Consider the following 18333-nt stretch of genomic DNA (forward strand, 5'->3'; position numbering starts at 1 on the left):
TTTTACCTGATAAAGCGTGATATTATCAATATAATGACGATTAATATACCAAAACGACGTAAATGTAATGCTCAATTAAAGCAGCACTTGTTTATTTATCATTCAATGATAACAATATTTCCGCGCGATATAACAATAAATTTAAAAAAAAAGAAATTTTAAGGAAAATAATGTAATATTTTAGAAAGTATGGTTTAAAAAAGTGAATAGTCAATTATTTTCTTAGAACTGATAGTATTAAAAATATGTTCAACAAGTTGAAGACGGTAGTGATATTTATTCTTTCAGATAACAAGCAAAGGTGTTGTTACTCTTACCTGTCGAAACAGTTCAAGAGACTACTACTGGGAGTTATGGCCACAACTCCAAAATGGCACATATATTAAAGACCTATATTATTCTAATCCTGCAAATCAACCAAAATCTGCAACAATTTTCTTCGGAAAAGAAACAATTGCAGAAGGGAAATATATGCTCCGAATGGTTGTTAACTTGACAGATATTGGCCAAGCTTTGGAGGACGATATGTACGTTGATTTTAGATTACCATCTATTGTAACGGGAATTCAGGGAGGCACAAGTAGATATGTAAACAAAAATGACGAATTGGTTATAGATGCTGGACCGGCAACAGATGATAAAGTGTTAAAATATAAAAATGTCCCTTTTAATTATGCGTGGACATGTCGCCAATTGGTCGCACAGTCAGCCGTGGACGAAGTTCTTGGAAAATTTGGCTCACCCGGAGCTCCGGATGTCAAAACCCTTGGATCTAACTGCCCTTTTGTTGTACCTTTATCAGGAGCAAGGTGGACAATACAGCCTGCTGACCTTATTGTGGACACATGGTATTTGTTTCAAGTGGATACAAACAAAACAACAACTACGACCGTGGCACAAATTGAAAGTATTAATACTACAAGATCAGCTACTGCTATACAAGCTGTTAAGGTTCGAGCTGGGGACGCCCCTTCAAGTGAAATATTGTAAGTATTAACGTGAAGATAGATCACGTGAAGTATGAAACTAATTAATACGCCCCTTCAAGTGAAATATTGTAAGTATTAACGTGAAGATAGATCACGTGAAGTATGAAACTAATTAATACGCTCTTTCAAGTGAAATATTGTAAGTATTAACGTGAAGATAGATCACGTGAAGTATGAAACTAATTAATACGCCCCTTCAAGTGAAATATTGTAAGTATTAACGTGAAATTAGATCAAGTGAAGTATGAAACTAATTAATACGCCCCTTCAAGTGAAATATTGTAAGTATTAACGTGAAATTAGATCAATTGAAGGATGCAACTAATTAATCCGCCCCTTCAAGTGAAATATTGTAAGTATTAACGTGAAGTTAGATCAAGTGAAGTATGAAACTAATTAATACGCCCCTTCAAGTGAAATATTGTAAGTATTAACGTGAAAATAGATCACGTGAAGTATGAAACTAATTAATACGCCCCTTCAAGTGAAATATTGTAAGTATTAACGTGAAGATAGATCACGTGAAGTATGAAACTAATTAATACGCCCCTTCAAGTGAAATATTGTAAGTATTAACGTGAAGATAGATCACGTGAAGTATGAAACTAATTAATACGCCCCTTCAAGTGAAATATTGTAAGTATTAACGTGAAATTAGATCAAGTGAAGTATGAAACTAATTAATCCGCCCCTTCAAGTGAAATATTGTAAGTATTAACGTGAAGTTAGATCAAGTGAAGTATGAAACTAATTAATCCGCCCCTTCAAGTGAAATATTGTAAGTATTAACGTGAAGTTAGATCAAGTGAAGTATGAAACTAATTATTCCGCCCCTTCAAGTGAAATATTGTAAGTATTAACGTGAAGTTAGATCAAGTGAAGTATGAAACTAATTAATACGCCCCTTCAAGTGAAATATTGTAAGTATTAACGTGAAAATAGATCAAGTGAAGTATGAAACTAATTAATCCGCCCCTTCAAGTGAAATATTGTAAGTATTAACGTGAAGTTAGATCAAGTGAAGTATGAAACTAATTAATACGCCCCTTCAAGTGAAATATTGTAAGTATTAACGTGAAATTAGATCAAGTGAAGTATGAAACTAATTAATCCGCCCCTTCAAGTGAAATATTGTAAGTATTAACGTGAAATTAGATCAAGTGAAGTATGAAACTAATTAATACGCCCCTTCAAGTGAAATATTGTAAGTATTAACGTGAAAATAGATCAAGTAAAGAATGAAACTAATTAATACGCCCCTTCAAGTGAAATATTGTAAGTATTAACGTGAAATTAAATCAAGTTAAGTATGAAACTAATTCATACGCCCCTTCAAGTGAAATATTGTAAGTATTAGCGTGAAATTAGATCAAGTGAAGTATGAAACTAATTAATACGCCCCTTCAAGTGAAATATTGTAAGTATTAACGTGAAATTAGATCAAGTGAAGTATGAAACTAATTAATCCGCCCCTTCAAGTGAAATATTGTAAGTATTAACGTGAAATTAGATCAAGTGAAGTATGAAACTAATTAATACGCCCCTTCAAGTGAAATATTGTAAGTATTAACGTGAAAATAGATCAAGTGAAGTATGAAACTAATTAATACGCCCCTTCAAGTGAAATATTGTAAGTATTAACGTGAAAATAGATCAAGTGAAGTATGAAACTAATTAATCCGCCCCTTCAAGTGAAATATGGTAAGTATTAACGTGAAAATAGATCAAGTGAAGTATGAAACTAATTAATACGCCCCTTCAAGTGAAATATTGTAAGTATTAACGTGAAAATAGATCAAGTAAAGAATGAAACTAATTAATACGCCCCTTCAAGTGAAATATTGTAAGTATTAACGTGAAATTAAATCAAGTTAAGTATGAAACTAATTCATACGCCCCTTCAAGTGAAATATTGTAAGTATTAGCGTGAAATTAGATCAAGTGAAGTATGAAACTAATTAATACGCCCCTTCAAGTGAAATATTGTAAGTATTAACGTGAAATTAGATCAAGTGAAGTATGAAACTAATTAATCCGCCCCTTCAAGTGAAATATTGTAAGTATTAACGTGAAATTAGATCAAGTGAAGTATGAAACTAATTAATACGCCCCTTCAAGTGAAATATTGTAAGTATTAACGTGAAAATAGATCAAGTGAAGTATGAAACTAATTAATACGCCCCTTCAAGTGAAATATTGTAAGTATTAACGTGAAAATAGATCAAGTGAAGTATGAAACTAATTAATCCGCCCCTTCAAGTGAAATATGGTAAGTATTTACGTGAAAATAGATCAAGTGAAGTATGAAACTAATTAATACGCCCCTTCAAGTGAAATATTGTAAGTATTAGCGTGAAATTAGATCAAGTGAAGTATGAAACTAATTAATACGCCCCTTCAAGTGAAATATTGTAAGTAGTAACGTGAAATTAGATCAAGTGAAGTATGAAACTAATTAATACGCCCCTTCAAGTGAAATATTGTAAGTATTAACGTGAAAATAGATCAAGTGAAGTATGAAACTAATTAATCCGCCCCTTCAAGTGAAATATTGTAAGTATTAGCGTGAAATTAGATCAAGTGAAGTATGAAACTAATTAATACGCCCCTTCAAGTGAAATATTGTAAGTAGTAACGTGAAATTAGATCAAGTAAAGTATGAAACTAATTAATACGCCCCTTCAAGTGAAATATTGTAAGTATTAACGTGAAATTAGATCAAGTGAAGTATGAAACTAATTAATCCGCCCCTTCAAGTGAAATATTGTAAGTATTAACGTGAAATTAGATCAAGTGAAGTATGAAACTAATTAATACGCCCCTTCAAGTGAAATATTGTAAGTATTAACGTGAAATTAGATCAAGAGAAGTTTGAAACTAATTAATACGCCCCTTCAAGTGAAATATTGTAAGTATTAGCGTGAAATTAGATCAAGTGAAGTATGAAACTAATTAATACGCCCCTTCAAGTGAAATATTGTAAGTATTAACGTGAAATTAGATCAAGTGAAGTATGAAACTAATTAATCCGCCCCTTCAAGTGAAATATTGAAAGTATTAACGTGAAATTAGATCAAGTGAAGTATGAAACTAATTAATACGCCCCTTCAAGTGAAATATTGTAAGTATTAACGTGAAATTAGATCAAGTGAAGTATGAAACTAATTAATCCGCCCCTTCAAGTGAAATATTGTAAGTATTAACGTGAAATTAGATCAAGTGAAGTATAATACTAATTAATCCGCCCCTTCAAGTGAAATATTGTAAGTATTAAGGTGAAATTAGATCAAGTGAAGTATGAAACTAATTAATACGCCCCTTCAAGTGAAATATTGTAAGTATTAACGTGAAATTAGATCAAGTGAAGTATGAAACTAATTAATCCGCCCCTTCAAGTGAAATATTGTAAGGATTAACGTGAAAATAGATCAAGTAAAGTATGAAACTAATTAATACGCCCCTTCAAGTGAAATATTGTAAGTATTAACGTGAAATTAGATCAATTGAAGGATGCAACTAATTAATCCGCCCCTTCAAGTGAAATATTGTAAGTATTAACGTGAAGTTAGATCAAGTGAAGTATGAAACTAATTAATACGCCCCTTCAAGTGAAATATTGTAAGTATTAACGTGAAAATAGATCAAGTGAAGTATGAAACTAATTAATACGCCCCTTCAAGTGAAATATTGTAAGTATTAGCGTGAAATTAGATCAAGTGAAGTATGAAACTAATTAATACGCCCCTTCAAGTGAAATATTGTAAGTAGTAACGTGAAATTAGATCAAGTGAAGTATGAAACTAATTAATACGCCCCTTCAAGTGAAATATTGTAAGTATTAACGTGAAATTAGATCAAGTGAAGTATGAAACTAATTAATCCGCCCCTTCAAGTGAAATATTGTAAGTATTAACGTGAAATTAGATCAAGTGAAGTATGAAACTAATTAATACGCCCCTTCAAGTGAAATATTGTAAGTATTAACGTGAAATTAGATCAAGTGAAGTATGAAACTAATTAATACGCCCCTTCAAGTGAAATATTGTAAGTATTAACGTGAAATTAGATCAAGTGAAGTATGAAACTAATTAATCCGCCCCTTCAAGTGAAATATTGTAAGGATTAACGTGAAAATAGATCAAGTAAAGTATGAAACTAATTAATACGCCCCTTCAAGTGAAATATTGTAAGTATTAACGTGAAATTAGATCAATTGAAGGATGCAACTAATTAATCCGCCCCTTCAAGTGAAATATTGTAAGTATTAACGTGAAGTTAGATCAAGTGAAGTATGAAACTAATTAATACGCCCCTTCAAGTGAAATATTGTAAGTATTAACGTGAAAATAGATCAAGTGAAGTATGAAACTAATTAATACGCCCCTTCAAGTGAAATATTGTAAGTATTAGCGTGAAATTAGATCAAGTGAAGTATGAAACTAATTAATACGCCCCTTCAAGTGAAATATTGTAAGTAGTAACGTGAAATTAGATCAAGTGAAGTATGAAACTAATTAATACGCCCCTTCAAGTGAAATATTGTAAGTATTAACGTGAAAATAGATCAAGTGAAGTATGAAACTAATTAATACGCCCCTTCAAGTGAAATATTGTAAGTATTAGCGTGAAATTAGATCAAGTGAAGTATGAAACTAATTAATACGCCCCTTCAAGTGAAATATTGTAAGTAGTAACGTGAAATTAGATCAAGTAAAGTATGAAACTAATTAATACGCCCCTTCAAGTGAAATATTGTAAGTATTAACGTGAAATTAGATCAAGTGAAGTATGAAACTAATTAATCCGCCCCTTCAAGTGAAATATTGTAAGTATTAACGTGAAATTAGATCAAGTGAAGTATGAAACTAATTAATACGCCCCTTCAAGTGAAATATTGTAAGTATTAACGTGAAATTAGATCAAGAGAAGTTTGAAACTAATTAATACGCCCCTTCAAGTGAAATATTGTAAGTATTAGCGTGAAATTAGATCAAGTGAAGTATGAAACTAATTAATACGCCCCTTCAAGTGAAATATTGTAAGTATTAACGTGAAATTAGATCAAGTGAAGTATGAAACTAATTAATCCGCCCCTTCAGGTGAAATATTGAAAGTATTAACGTGAAATTAGATCAAGTGAAGTATGAAACTAATTAATACGCCCCTTCAAGTGAAATATTGTAAGTATTAACGTGAAATTAGATCAAGTGAAGTATGAAACTAATTAATCCGCCCCTTCAAGTGAAATATTGTAAGTATTAACGTGAAATTAGATCAAGTGAAGTATAATACTAATTAATCCGCCCCTTCAAGTGAAATATTGTAAGTATTAACGTGAAATTAGATCAAGTGAAGTATGAAACTAATTAATACGCCCCTTCAAGTGAAATATTGTAAGTATTAACGTGAAATTAGATCAAGTGAAGTATGAAACTAATTAATCCGCCCCTTCAAGTGAAATATTGTAAGGATTAACGTGAAAATAGATCAAGTAAAGTATGAAACTAATTATTACGCCCCTTCAAGTGAAATATTGTAAGTATTAACGTGAAATTAGATCAATTGAAGGATGCAACTAATTAATCCGCCCCTTCAAGTGAAATATTGTAAGTATTAACGTGAAGTTAGATCAAGTGAAGTATGAAACTAATTAATACGCCCCTTCAAGTGAAATATTGTAAGTATTAACGTGAAAATAGATCAAGTGAAGTATGAAACTAATTAATCCGCCCCTTCAAGTGAAATATTGTAAGTATTAACGTGAAGTTAGATCAAGTGAAGTATGAAACTAATTAATCCGCCCCTTCAAGTGAAATATTGTAAGTATTAACGTGAAATTAGATCAAGTGAAGTATGAAACTAATTAATCCGCCCCTTCAAGTGAAATATTGTAAGTATTAACGTGAAATTAGATCAAGTGAAGTATGAAACTAATTAATACGCCCCTTCAAGTGAAATATTGTAAGTATTAACGTGAAAATAGATCAAGTAAAGTATGAAACTAATTAATACGCCCCTTCAAGTGAAATATTGTAAGTATTAACGTGAAATTAGATCAAGTGAACTATGAAACTAATTAATACGCCCCATCAAGTGAAATATTGTAAGTATTAACGTGAAATTAGATCAAGTGAAGTATGACACTAATTAATCCGCCCCTTCAAGTGAAATATTGTAAGTATTAACGTGAAATTAGATCAAGTGAAGTATGAAACTAATTAATACGCCCCTTCAAGTGAAATATTGTAAGTATTAACGTGAAATTGGATCACGTGAAGTATGCAACTAATTAATACGCCCCTTCAAGTGAAATATTGTAAGTATTAACGTGAAATTAGATCAAGTGAAGTATGAAACTAATTAATCTGCCCCTTCAAGTGAAATTTTGAAAGTATTAACATGAAATTAGATTAAGTGAAGTATGAAACTAATTAATCTGCCCCTTCAAGTGAAATATTGTAAGTATTAGCGTGAAATTAGATCAAGTGAAGTATGAAACTAATTAATACGCCCCTTCAAGTGAAATATTGTAAGTATTAACGTGAAATTAGATCAAGTGAAGTATGAAACTAATTAATACGCCCCTTCAAGTGAAATATTGAAAGTATTAACAAGAAATTAGATCAAGTGAAGTATGAAACTAATTAATCCGCCCCTTCAAGTGAAATATTGTAAGTATAAACGTGAAATTAGATCAAGTGAAGTATGAAACTAATTAATACGCCCCTTCAAGTGAAATATTGTAAGTATTAACGTGAAATTAGATCAAGTGAAGTATGAAATAATTAATGCGCCCCTTCAAGTGAAATATTGTAAGTATTAACGTGAAATTAGATCAAGTGAAGTATGAAACTAATTAATACGCCCCTTCAAGTGAAATATTGTAAGTATTAACGTGAAATTAGATCAAGTGAAGTATGAAACTAATTAATACGCCCCTTCAAGTGAAATATTGTAAGTATTAACGTGAAATTAGATCAAGTGAAGTATGAAACTAATTAATACGCCCCTTTAAGTGAAATATTGTAAGTATTAACGTGAAATTAGATCAAGTGAAGTATGAAACTAATTAATCCGCCCCTTCAAGTGAAATATTGTAAGTATTAACGTGAAATTAGATCAAGTGAAGTATGAAACTAATTAATACGCCCCTTCAAGTGAAATATTGTAAGTATTAACGTGAAAATAGATCAAGTGAAGTATGAAACTAATTAATACGCCCCTTCAAGTGAAATATTGAAAGTATTAACGTGAAATTAGATCAAGTGAAGTATGAAACTAATTAATCCGCCCCTTCAAGTGAAATATTGTAAGTATTAACGTGAAATTAGATCAAGTGAAGTATGAAACTAATTAATACGCCCCTTCAAGTGAAATATTGTAAGTATTAACGTGAAATTAGATCAAGTGAAGTATGAAACTAATTAATCCGCCCCTTCAAGTGAAATATTGTAAGTATTAACGTGAAATTAGATCATGTGAAGTATGAAACTAATTAATACGCCCCTTCAAGTGAAATATTGTAAGTATTAACGTGAAATTGGATCACGTGAAGTATGCATCTAATTAATACGCCCCTTCAAGTGAAATATTGTAAGTATTAACGTGAAATTAGATCAAGTGAAGTATGAAACTAATTAATCTGCCCCTTCAAGTGAAATTTTGAAAGTATTAACATGAAATTAGATTAAGTGAAGTATGAAACTAATTAATCTGCCCCTTCAAGTGAAATATTGTAAGTATAAACGTGAAATTAGATCAAGTGAAGTATGAAACTAATTAATCTGCCCCTTCAAGTGAAATATTGTAAGTATTAACGTGAAATTAGATCAAGTGAAGTATGAAACTAATTAATACGCCCCTTCAAGTGAAATATTGAAAGTATTAACGTGAAATTAGATCAAGTGAAGTATGAAACTAATTAATCCGCCCCTTCAAGTGAAATATTGTAAGTATAAACGTGAAATTAGATCAAGTGAAGTATGAAACTAATTAATACGCCCCTTCAAGTGAAATATTGTAAGTATTAACGTGAAATTAGATCAAGTGAAGTATGAAACTAATTAATACGCCCCTTCAAGTGAAATATTGTAAGTATTAACGTGAAATTAGATCAAGTGAAGTATGAAACTAATTAATACGCCCCTTCAAGTGAAATATTGTAAGTATTAACGTGAAATTAGATCAAGTGAAGTATGAAACTAATTAATACGCCCCTTCAAGTGAAATATTGTAAGTATTAACGTGAAATTAGATCAAGTGAAGTATGAAACTAATTAATCCGCCCCTTCGAGTGAAATATTGTAAGTATTAACGTGAAATTAGATCAAGTGAAGTATGAAACTAATTAATACGCCCCTTCAAGTGAAATATTGTAAGTATTAACGTGAAAATAGATCAAGTGAAGTATGAAACTAATTAATACGCCCCTTCAAGTGAAATATTGAAAGTATTAACGTGAAATTAGATCAAGTGAAGTATGAAACTAATTAATCCGCCCCTTCAAGTGAAATATTGTAAGTATTAACGTGAAATTAGATCAAGTGAAGTATGAAACTAATTAATACGCCCCTTCAAGTGAAATATTGTAAGTATTAACGTGAAATTAGATCAAGTGAAGTATGAAATAATTAATGCGCCCCTTCAAGTGAAATATTGTAAGTATTAACGTGAAATTAGATCAAGTGAAGTATGAAACTAATTAATACGCCCCTTCAAGTGAAATATTGTAAGTATTAACGTGAAATTAGATCAAGTGAAGTATGAAACTAATTAATACGCCCCTTCAAGTGAAATATTGTAAGTATTAACGTGAAATTAGATCAAGTGAAGTATGAAACTAATTAATACGCCCCTTTAAGTGAAATATTGTAAGTATTAACGTGAAATTAGATCAAGTGAAGTATGAAACTAATTAATCCGCCCCTTCAAGTGAAATATTGTAAGTATTAACGTGAAATTAGATCAAGTGAAGTATGAAACTAATTAATACGCCCCTTCAAGTGAAATATTGTAAGTATTAACGTGAAAATAGATCAAGTGAAGTATGAAACTAATTAATACGCCCCTTCAAGTGAAATATTGAAAGTATTAACGTGAAATTAGATCAAGTGAAGTATGAAACTAATTAATCCGCCCCTTCAAGTGAAATATTGTAAGTATTAACGTGAAATTAGATCAAGTGAAGTATGAAACTAATTAATACGCCCCTTCAAGTGAAATATTGTAAGTATTAACGTGAAATTAGATCAAGTGAAGTATGAAACTAATTAATCCGCCCCTTCAAGTGAAATATTGTAAGTATTAACGTGAAATTAGATCATGTGAAGTATGAAACTAATTAATACGCCCCTTCAAGTGAAATATTGTAAGTATTAACGTGAAATTGGATCACGTGAAGTATGCAACTAATTAATACGCCCCTTCAAGTGAAATATTGTAAGTATTAACGTGAAATTAGATCAAGTGAAGTATGAAACTAATTAATCTGCCCCTTCAAGTGAAATTTTGAAAGTATTAACATGAAATTAGATTAAGTGAAGTATGAAACTAATTAATCTGCCCCTTCAAGTGAAATATTGTAAGTATAAACGTGAAATTAGATCAAGTGAAGTATGAAACTAATTAATCTGCCCCTTCAAGTGAAATATTGTAAGTATTAACGTGAAATTAGATCAAGTGAAGTATGAAACTAATTAATACGCCCCTTCAAGTGAAATATTGAAAGTATTAACGTGAAATTAGATCAAGTGAAGTATGAAACTAATTAATCCGCCCCTTCAAGTGAAATATTGTAAGTATAAACGTGAAATTAGATCAAGTGAAGTATGAAACTAATTAATACGCCCCTTCAAGTGAAATATTGTAAGTATTAACGTGAAATTAGATCAAGTGAAGTATGAAACTAATTAATACGCCCCTTCAAGTGAAATATTGTAAGTATTAACGTGAAATTAGATCAAGTGAAGTATGAAACTAATTAATACGCCCCTTCAAGTGAAATATTGTAAGTATTAACGTGAAATTAGATCAAGTGAAGTATGAAACTAATTAATACGCCCCTTCAAGTGAAATATTGTAAGTATTAACGTGAAATTAGATCAAGTGAAGTATGAAACTAATTAATCCGCCCCTTCGAGTGAAATATTGTAAGTATTAACGTGAAATTAGATCAAGTGAAGTATGAAACTAATTAATACGCCCCTTCAAGTGAAATATTGTAAGTATTAACGTGAAAATAGATCAAGTGAAGTATGAAACTAATTAATACGCCCCTTCAAGTGAAATATTGAAAGTATTAACGTGAAATTAGATCAAGTGAAGTATGAAACTAATTAATCCGCCCCTTCAAGTGAAATATTGTAAGTATTAACGTGAAATTAGATCAAGTGAAGTATGAAACTAATTAATACGCCCCTTCAAGTGAAATATTGAAAGTATTAACGTGAAATTAGATCAAGTGAAGTATGAAACTAATTAATCCGTCCCTTCAAGTGAAATATTGTAAGTATTAACGTGAACATAGATCAAGTGAATTATGCAACTAATTAATCCGCCCCTTCAAGTGAAATATTGTAAGTATTAACGTGAAATTAGATCAAGTGAAGTATGAAACTAATTAAGCCGCCCCTTCAAGTGAAATATTGTAAGTATTAGCGTGAAATTAGATTAGGTGAAGTATGCAACTAATTAATCCGCCCCTTCAAGTGAAATATTGTAAGTATTAACGTGAAATTAGATCAAGTGAAGTATGAAACTAATTCATACACCCCTTCAAGTGAAATATTGTAAGTATTAACGTGAAATTAGATCAAGTGAAGTATGAAACTAATTAATCCGCCCCTTTAAGTGAAATATTGTAAGTATTAACGTGAAATTAGATCAAGTGAAGTATGAAACTAATTAATCCGCCCCTTTAAGTGAAATATTGTAAGTATTAGCGTGAAATTAGATCAGGTGAAGTATGCAACTAATTAATCCGCCCCTTCAAGTGAAATATTGTAAGTATTAACGTGAAATTAGATCAAGAGAAGTATGAAACTAATTAATCCGTCCCTTCAAGTGAAATATTGTAAGTATTAGCGTGAAAATAGATCAAGTGAAGTATGAAACTAATTCATACACCCCTTCAAGTGAAATATTGTAAGTATTAACGTGAAATTAGATCAAGTGAAGTATGAAACTAATTCATACACCCCTTCAAGTGAAATATTGAAAGTATTAACGTGAAAATAGATCAAGTGAAGTATAAATCTAATTAATACGCCCTTTCAAGTGAAATATTGTAAGTATTAACGTAAAAGGAGATCAAGTGAAGTATGAACCTAATTAATAACTTTCATTTACATTTCATTATGTTCCCTAGGTGCACATGTCTAAATAGGAAGATGTTTGTGTTATGTAGTATCAGTCATATTGTGTCCTTACACTTTAATATTTTCGCAATTACATATTTTTGCCTTGGCATGTCGTTTGAGGCCTAGATATATTTCTCTTTTGTTTTGTCTATCTTAATTGTTATAGGTTCTTTCGACTTTTCTTTTCATTTTCTCAAATTGAGTCACCTGTGAAGGTGTGTTTCAAAACATCTAGTGAGTGTAATTTGTGACTGTTATGATACTTGTCACAAATATTTTAATAAGACGGTAATACTGTGTGAAAGTATCAGTAATATAGAATATAGAAAAAATTAATTAACAAGTGTCTAACTTTTGTTCACAGTAATCCGTTTTCGGAGTAACTTGCATGGTTGTCTATACAATCTGTTACCAGACACAACATACATAAAATAAATAAAGATTTCTAAGGTACATGTTACATGTTTTGAAGGCTAATGCGTATCATGAACCAATAATATTTTGAACCTTAAAAAGGTCAGTACATGTATCCACTTCCTTTACCGACCGTGCAGGGGCTGTATAGCCAGTTGAGGTCTTTAAACACTTCCATCATCATTACATTAAATGGGGAATGTGTCAAAGTCAACCCGACCAACGAGCAGATAACAGCCGAAGGTCAATTAGATGTCTGCAATGCCGCGAAAAATTCTTGCACCTGGAGGTGTGCTTACGCTGACCCCAAAACAATAATGTATACTAGTTCAGTGATAATGGACGTCATACTAAACTCCGAAATATATTTAAAATTTCCTTTTCTGCAACAATTCATGGATGGTATCTTTTTTTCGGGTTGTCACCAATGCACTCGGCAATGTCTTAAATTAGTTCTCTTGTCATTGAGGGTGTTTGAATTTCAAAGATTGATTGGTTTTGTGTTTATTTTCCTGTCATTGAGGGTGTTTGAATTTCAAAGATTGATTGATTTTGTGTTTATTTTCCAACTAAGTCCACATATTTGTTATATTTTGGTTTATGACATATTTAATTTTGTGTTAGTTCGAATATTTTTTCTCAAAGTTGATTCTAGGTTAATTCTTCGCCACTTGTTAGTCGTTTCTTTTCTTTTAATTGAATATTTTTGAACATGTGGTTTAGGGTTTTGCACACGGTGCAATAAGTATGAGTATTTTCAGTTATAATCCAGCTATTGGAATGGGGGAACAAGATAAGTTCACATGTTAAGACATGATACCAATTAAAACGTTTAAACCCGATGCATTTGTTTGTACCTATCCTTTAATCTATAAGTCAGGAACCTAATGTTTAGTAACTGTCGTTTGTTGATGGGGTTCATAAGTGTTTCTCGTTTCTCGTATTTTATACAAATTTGACTGTTGGTTTTCCCGTATTAATGGTTTTACATTAATATTTTTTTGGACCCTTTATAGCTTGCTGTTCGGTGTGAGCCAAGGCAGCGTGTTGAAGGCTGTACGTTGACCTATAATGGTTTTTCATTTTACATATTGGGACTTGGATGGAGAGTTGTCTCATTCGCTCTCATAACACATCATATGTGACATATGTCATATTTGTCATGTCGGGTATTTTTTTTATCATAACACACCCCTACCTTGTCCAGAAATTATATGTTTTATCATGCCCATTCCTTGTAGAATATTTATGAAAAAGCTAAAAAAAAAAATTAAAAAAAATGTGGATTAGCGGTGACTTTGCCAAGCTATTTTATTTTGTTTACACAGTTGAATTATAATAATAAAAGCGCTTAACGTTTATAAAACATTACCTATTTCATTGTTTTTTCTTAGAATAAAAGAAGACCCACTGTGAAGAGAAATTGATATAATTCACTCAACTTGTTTTAGACAGTTTCGACGTTTCGTACTTGTAATAAATATTCCGCAGTTCGTTCGAATAGGAACGTCTTTTAAAAATGTCGACAGGGTTATTATCTTTTTAACATAGTTTTTTCGAGAAATAATCTTGTAAATATCACCATAAAAAAACTGTAATAATATGTTATGGTTGTAAACCGTTTACCGTCATATATTATAGGTAATAATAGTTTTGGCTCTACACTGACACTATACATGAAGGGGAAGATATTATTATTATTTAAAACAATCAAAAATCAGAACTGTTTCGCAATATTCAGATGATTTATTTCATTAAATGAAACAAAACACACATAATGAAAATAGATATGCTTTCATGCTTATGATCAAAGTCTAGAATAACTAACCTATATATCTTAATATCGACGCTCGAATAGATAGCACCCTTTGTTATATATCATATTTAATTCACATGTGAATCTTTACATTTTTATTAAAATGGTAACTCCTTGTATTGCATTGCAACCAATATTATAAATTGATATATTCTATCATATATTGATTGAAGAGTAAGCCATACTACAGAACAATATATATTATTTTATTCTTGTAGTAATATATAACGGTCGAATAAAAAACACAGACAAAACAGAGAAATGAAGAAAAACGATGAAAAAAAAAATCAAACAACAAACAACAGCACACTGCACAGAAAAATACAGATAAAAAGAAAAATCACAAAAATAATGAACTCCGAGGAAAATTCAAAACGGAGGGTTCATAATCAAATGGTAAAATCAAGAGCTCAAACAAATGAAACAAATGGATAACAAATGTCATATTCCTGATTTGGGAAGACATTTTCTTGTGTAGAAAATGGTTGATTGAACCTGGTTTTATAGCTAGTACAACCTCTCAATCAACACGAACCCTATCAAAAACATGAGACAAGGGTTCCTACAAAACGAATTATACATTTTGGGTTATTCCTGTTAACACAGGTACACGAACTATATCTAGTAAGTAGACGTCATTCAATTGCAGCATTGGTAGGTTTCTAGACTAGTTGGTTTATTGTCTATTTAAACCACACATCTGAGGAAAGTGTACAGTGCATATTTTTTTTCAGGTGCAAAAGAAATTGCCTGCCGAAATTGTCACTCAACTCCTTACTCATACTGAATGCAGATTGTCCAACATGTAGCTTAGCAGACACCAACTATGAGTGGTCAATATTCGTGTACAATACCGGAACAGGATTATTTGAAACTCTAGATGCCGTAACACGAATCAACCAGTCACATCTTATAGAAACAAGTAAGTGATCTACTTTGTTTTGTTTGTAAATATTAAAAGTCTTTTCTTTGTGCTTTTGTAAAGTAATCAACTAAAAAATTATTTGCTTATTCAAAACAAATATTGTATTGTATTTTCCTTAAAATTCCTAATGTTTTGTTCCAATGTTGCATATATTATTGACGTTTTCATGCTGTCGTACAAACTGGTTGTATAAACTGTTGTTAAATCGTTTCAGTACCTTTAAATAAACGTGTAATGTTGATAAAACTTTATCTGAACTCAAAACTATTGTTTATTGTTGTTATATATATTGTAAACATTATGTATCCTATAAACCAATCATGAAGAAACTGTATTTTGTTGATTTTAATATCAATCTAGCGTCTAATTATGTTACCCCTTTTATTTTCATTAGAACTAGCAGCAGGTAAGGTATACAATTTTCATGAGCACCTCAGTAAGGTTTAAAAGAGCACCTCAATATTTGATTTGTACACTTAGTACTTCTTGTAGTAATATAGAATGCTGTAAGCTCATGGTTTGAAGCACCAGAGGTCGAGAATGTTAGTGATATGCTTGACGTTATAATATGTTATTTATTGTAGCTTGTTTTAGATATAACCTGGAAAAGTGATACAACCACACGATCAAAATGAAGTAAAAAAAAAACAGTAAAAGAAATTTACAAATTCAAACACAGCAGAAATTCCGTAGTCTGATTGAAAATTTGTTGAATATATGTCAGTAGATCTGAATAATTTGGAGTAAAAATATAAATTAGTTAAATGTGAACTTAAAATTGTATATGAGCTATACCTATATGAAATACGAAGAATGTTTCTTGATTAGTTCAAACTCATTAATTGGGAATATTTGCACTAGTATTGATATTTGGAACTTTGCTTCATGGGATTACTACTAAAGGAAAAACAGTACAACTAAACATATATTTCATGCTTTTATTTTATTTCCATCAGGAATATGTAATATTTATGGCATATACATTTTTATTCCTGATATAATTATTCTTCACCGTTTGAAAAAAGGATTTTGATTTTCAAACATTTTTGCCTCGAGCATCACTGTAGGGGAAATAATTGCCTAGTCGCGAATTTAAATCAAGAAGACTTTGCAATGTTAATACATTTTTAAAAAACTTTTCGGTTAAAAATGTCAAACCAGATTTGCTAATAGGACCACAAACTGAGTATGTATTTTCAAGAGGTGCTGTTCGATTTGTCATTTTTATCCACAAAACGCTACATTCAAGTTTTAAAAATTTTAAAAGCAGAAAAAGCACGAGCTGTACTAAAAAAGACCTTAGTGAAATTTCAGGGACGAAATGATCAAAATGTAACAAATTATAAGCAGTGTCAGTGTCTATGTTTTAATATTTCAATTACTCGATGTCGATAAAAATACATTAAAATAGGTTTTTTCTTGGAATGATAGATGAAACACAAATTTGGTGCAGACTCAAAAACTTTGGTAGTTTTAGAAATTGCATTATATACACATGATTAATGAAACTGAATATATTTGAAGTAATATCATTTTAAATCGAATAATGATAAGTCCATGCAAGTGTCGATAGTTGATCATGACTTAAAGCAATTGTCTAAAATGCTTCATTTTGTGGTGTATGCAAACATAGATTTTTACTCCTCTGCGCGATATATTTTTGGGAAGATAGATATACTAGTAGTCTATCCGTCCATTCGGCCTTGTGAACGCTTTAGCGTGCCCAATTCCTTCCGAAAAAAGTATGAAATTGATAGGCTTACATAAACAATGTCTGAAAAGTTCGAAAAGAAGTGTCGATCGACTACTTTCAAAAGAGTTAAGCCATTTGAAAATATTAATTATATAGAAAATTGTATTAAAGAACTCTCACACTTGCATTTAATGTAGGATTGTTATGAAATTGGAATTATATCTAAGGTTTGTATCATCTATGTCTTGGGTGAAGTCGAAAGCAGCGCTTGTCTGTTACTTAAGTTTCGTATTTTAGAAATGCAATCTATATTGAATATTGCATCGTAAGCACTCTTACCATCTCGCACCTTTTCAAATTTTCAGGTAATTCATTACGACAGGTAATCAGCTAGCTCTTAGAAGAATGCTCACGGACTATTTTACAGGAGTTATTCTTCTATATATAGCCTTCATTTCTTATAAGATATTAAAAATAAAAAAAAACATAAAATTTGTTTTGTTAGTTATTGTCCTTGACAGATACAATATTTATAATGTGCAACGCAGGCATTTTTGAAGGCTGTTCATTTCTAAATATGGCGCAATTGACTTCCAAAGAAACAATCTTTAACGAAAACTAGAAAATCCATCCTACGTTTGTTTTATTCATAAATACTAGTATCCGTCAACTCATCTTGAATTCAGTAATAATTGCTTTATCTTTTTGTTTTTATAATTTACTAGGAGGTGGTTTATGAATAATGTTTTTTTAATAACGTAATGTATATCAATCGTATCAATCGATAAGTTTTCAGTTCACATATAACAGAAATTTTAATTCACGACATGCGTGTATACAAATATAAGCACAGCAAAACAAAAAAAACCAACAAAATTTCGATTCAATATTGCCATATAGCGTTGTCAATTTGACATATAATTTTGAATGATCCTTTGGTACCTTTCGGCTCTCTTTTCAAAATTAAATCAAATTATTAATTATTCATTAGTATTAAAATAATGCACTTTAAAGATCTATTTCAAACCTATTTAACACAATACATCAAGCGTTTAATGTGGTTACTAAATAGGCAATAAGTGTTTAACTTCTGTAAACATCAGCCGTATTTAAGTTGACGCTAGTTTATGTGTACTATA

The 18333-nt window shown here is 30.8% G+C and overlaps 1 protein-coding gene across 1 annotated transcript in view; it reads left to right on the forward strand.

The window, feature by feature from the left end:
• The window catches only part of LOC139489954 (polycystin family receptor for egg jelly-like), an 80944-nt gene that overhangs the window by 35030 nt on the left and 27581 nt on the right, over positions 1 to 18333 (forward strand). The window contains exons 3-4 of the mRNA XM_071276803.1: positions 289 to 986; positions 15311 to 15498. Of these exons, the coding sequence (XP_071132904.1) occupies positions 289 to 986; positions 15311 to 15498 (886 nt within the window). The remainder of the gene's footprint in view (positions 1 to 288; positions 987 to 15310; positions 15499 to 18333) is intronic.

Source organism: Mytilus edulis, chromosome 9 (assembly GCF_963676685.1).
Source record: "Mytilus edulis chromosome 9, xbMytEdul2.2, whole genome shotgun sequence".
Lineage (NCBI taxonomy): Eukaryota > Metazoa > Mollusca > Bivalvia > Mytilida > Mytilidae > Mytilus > Mytilus edulis.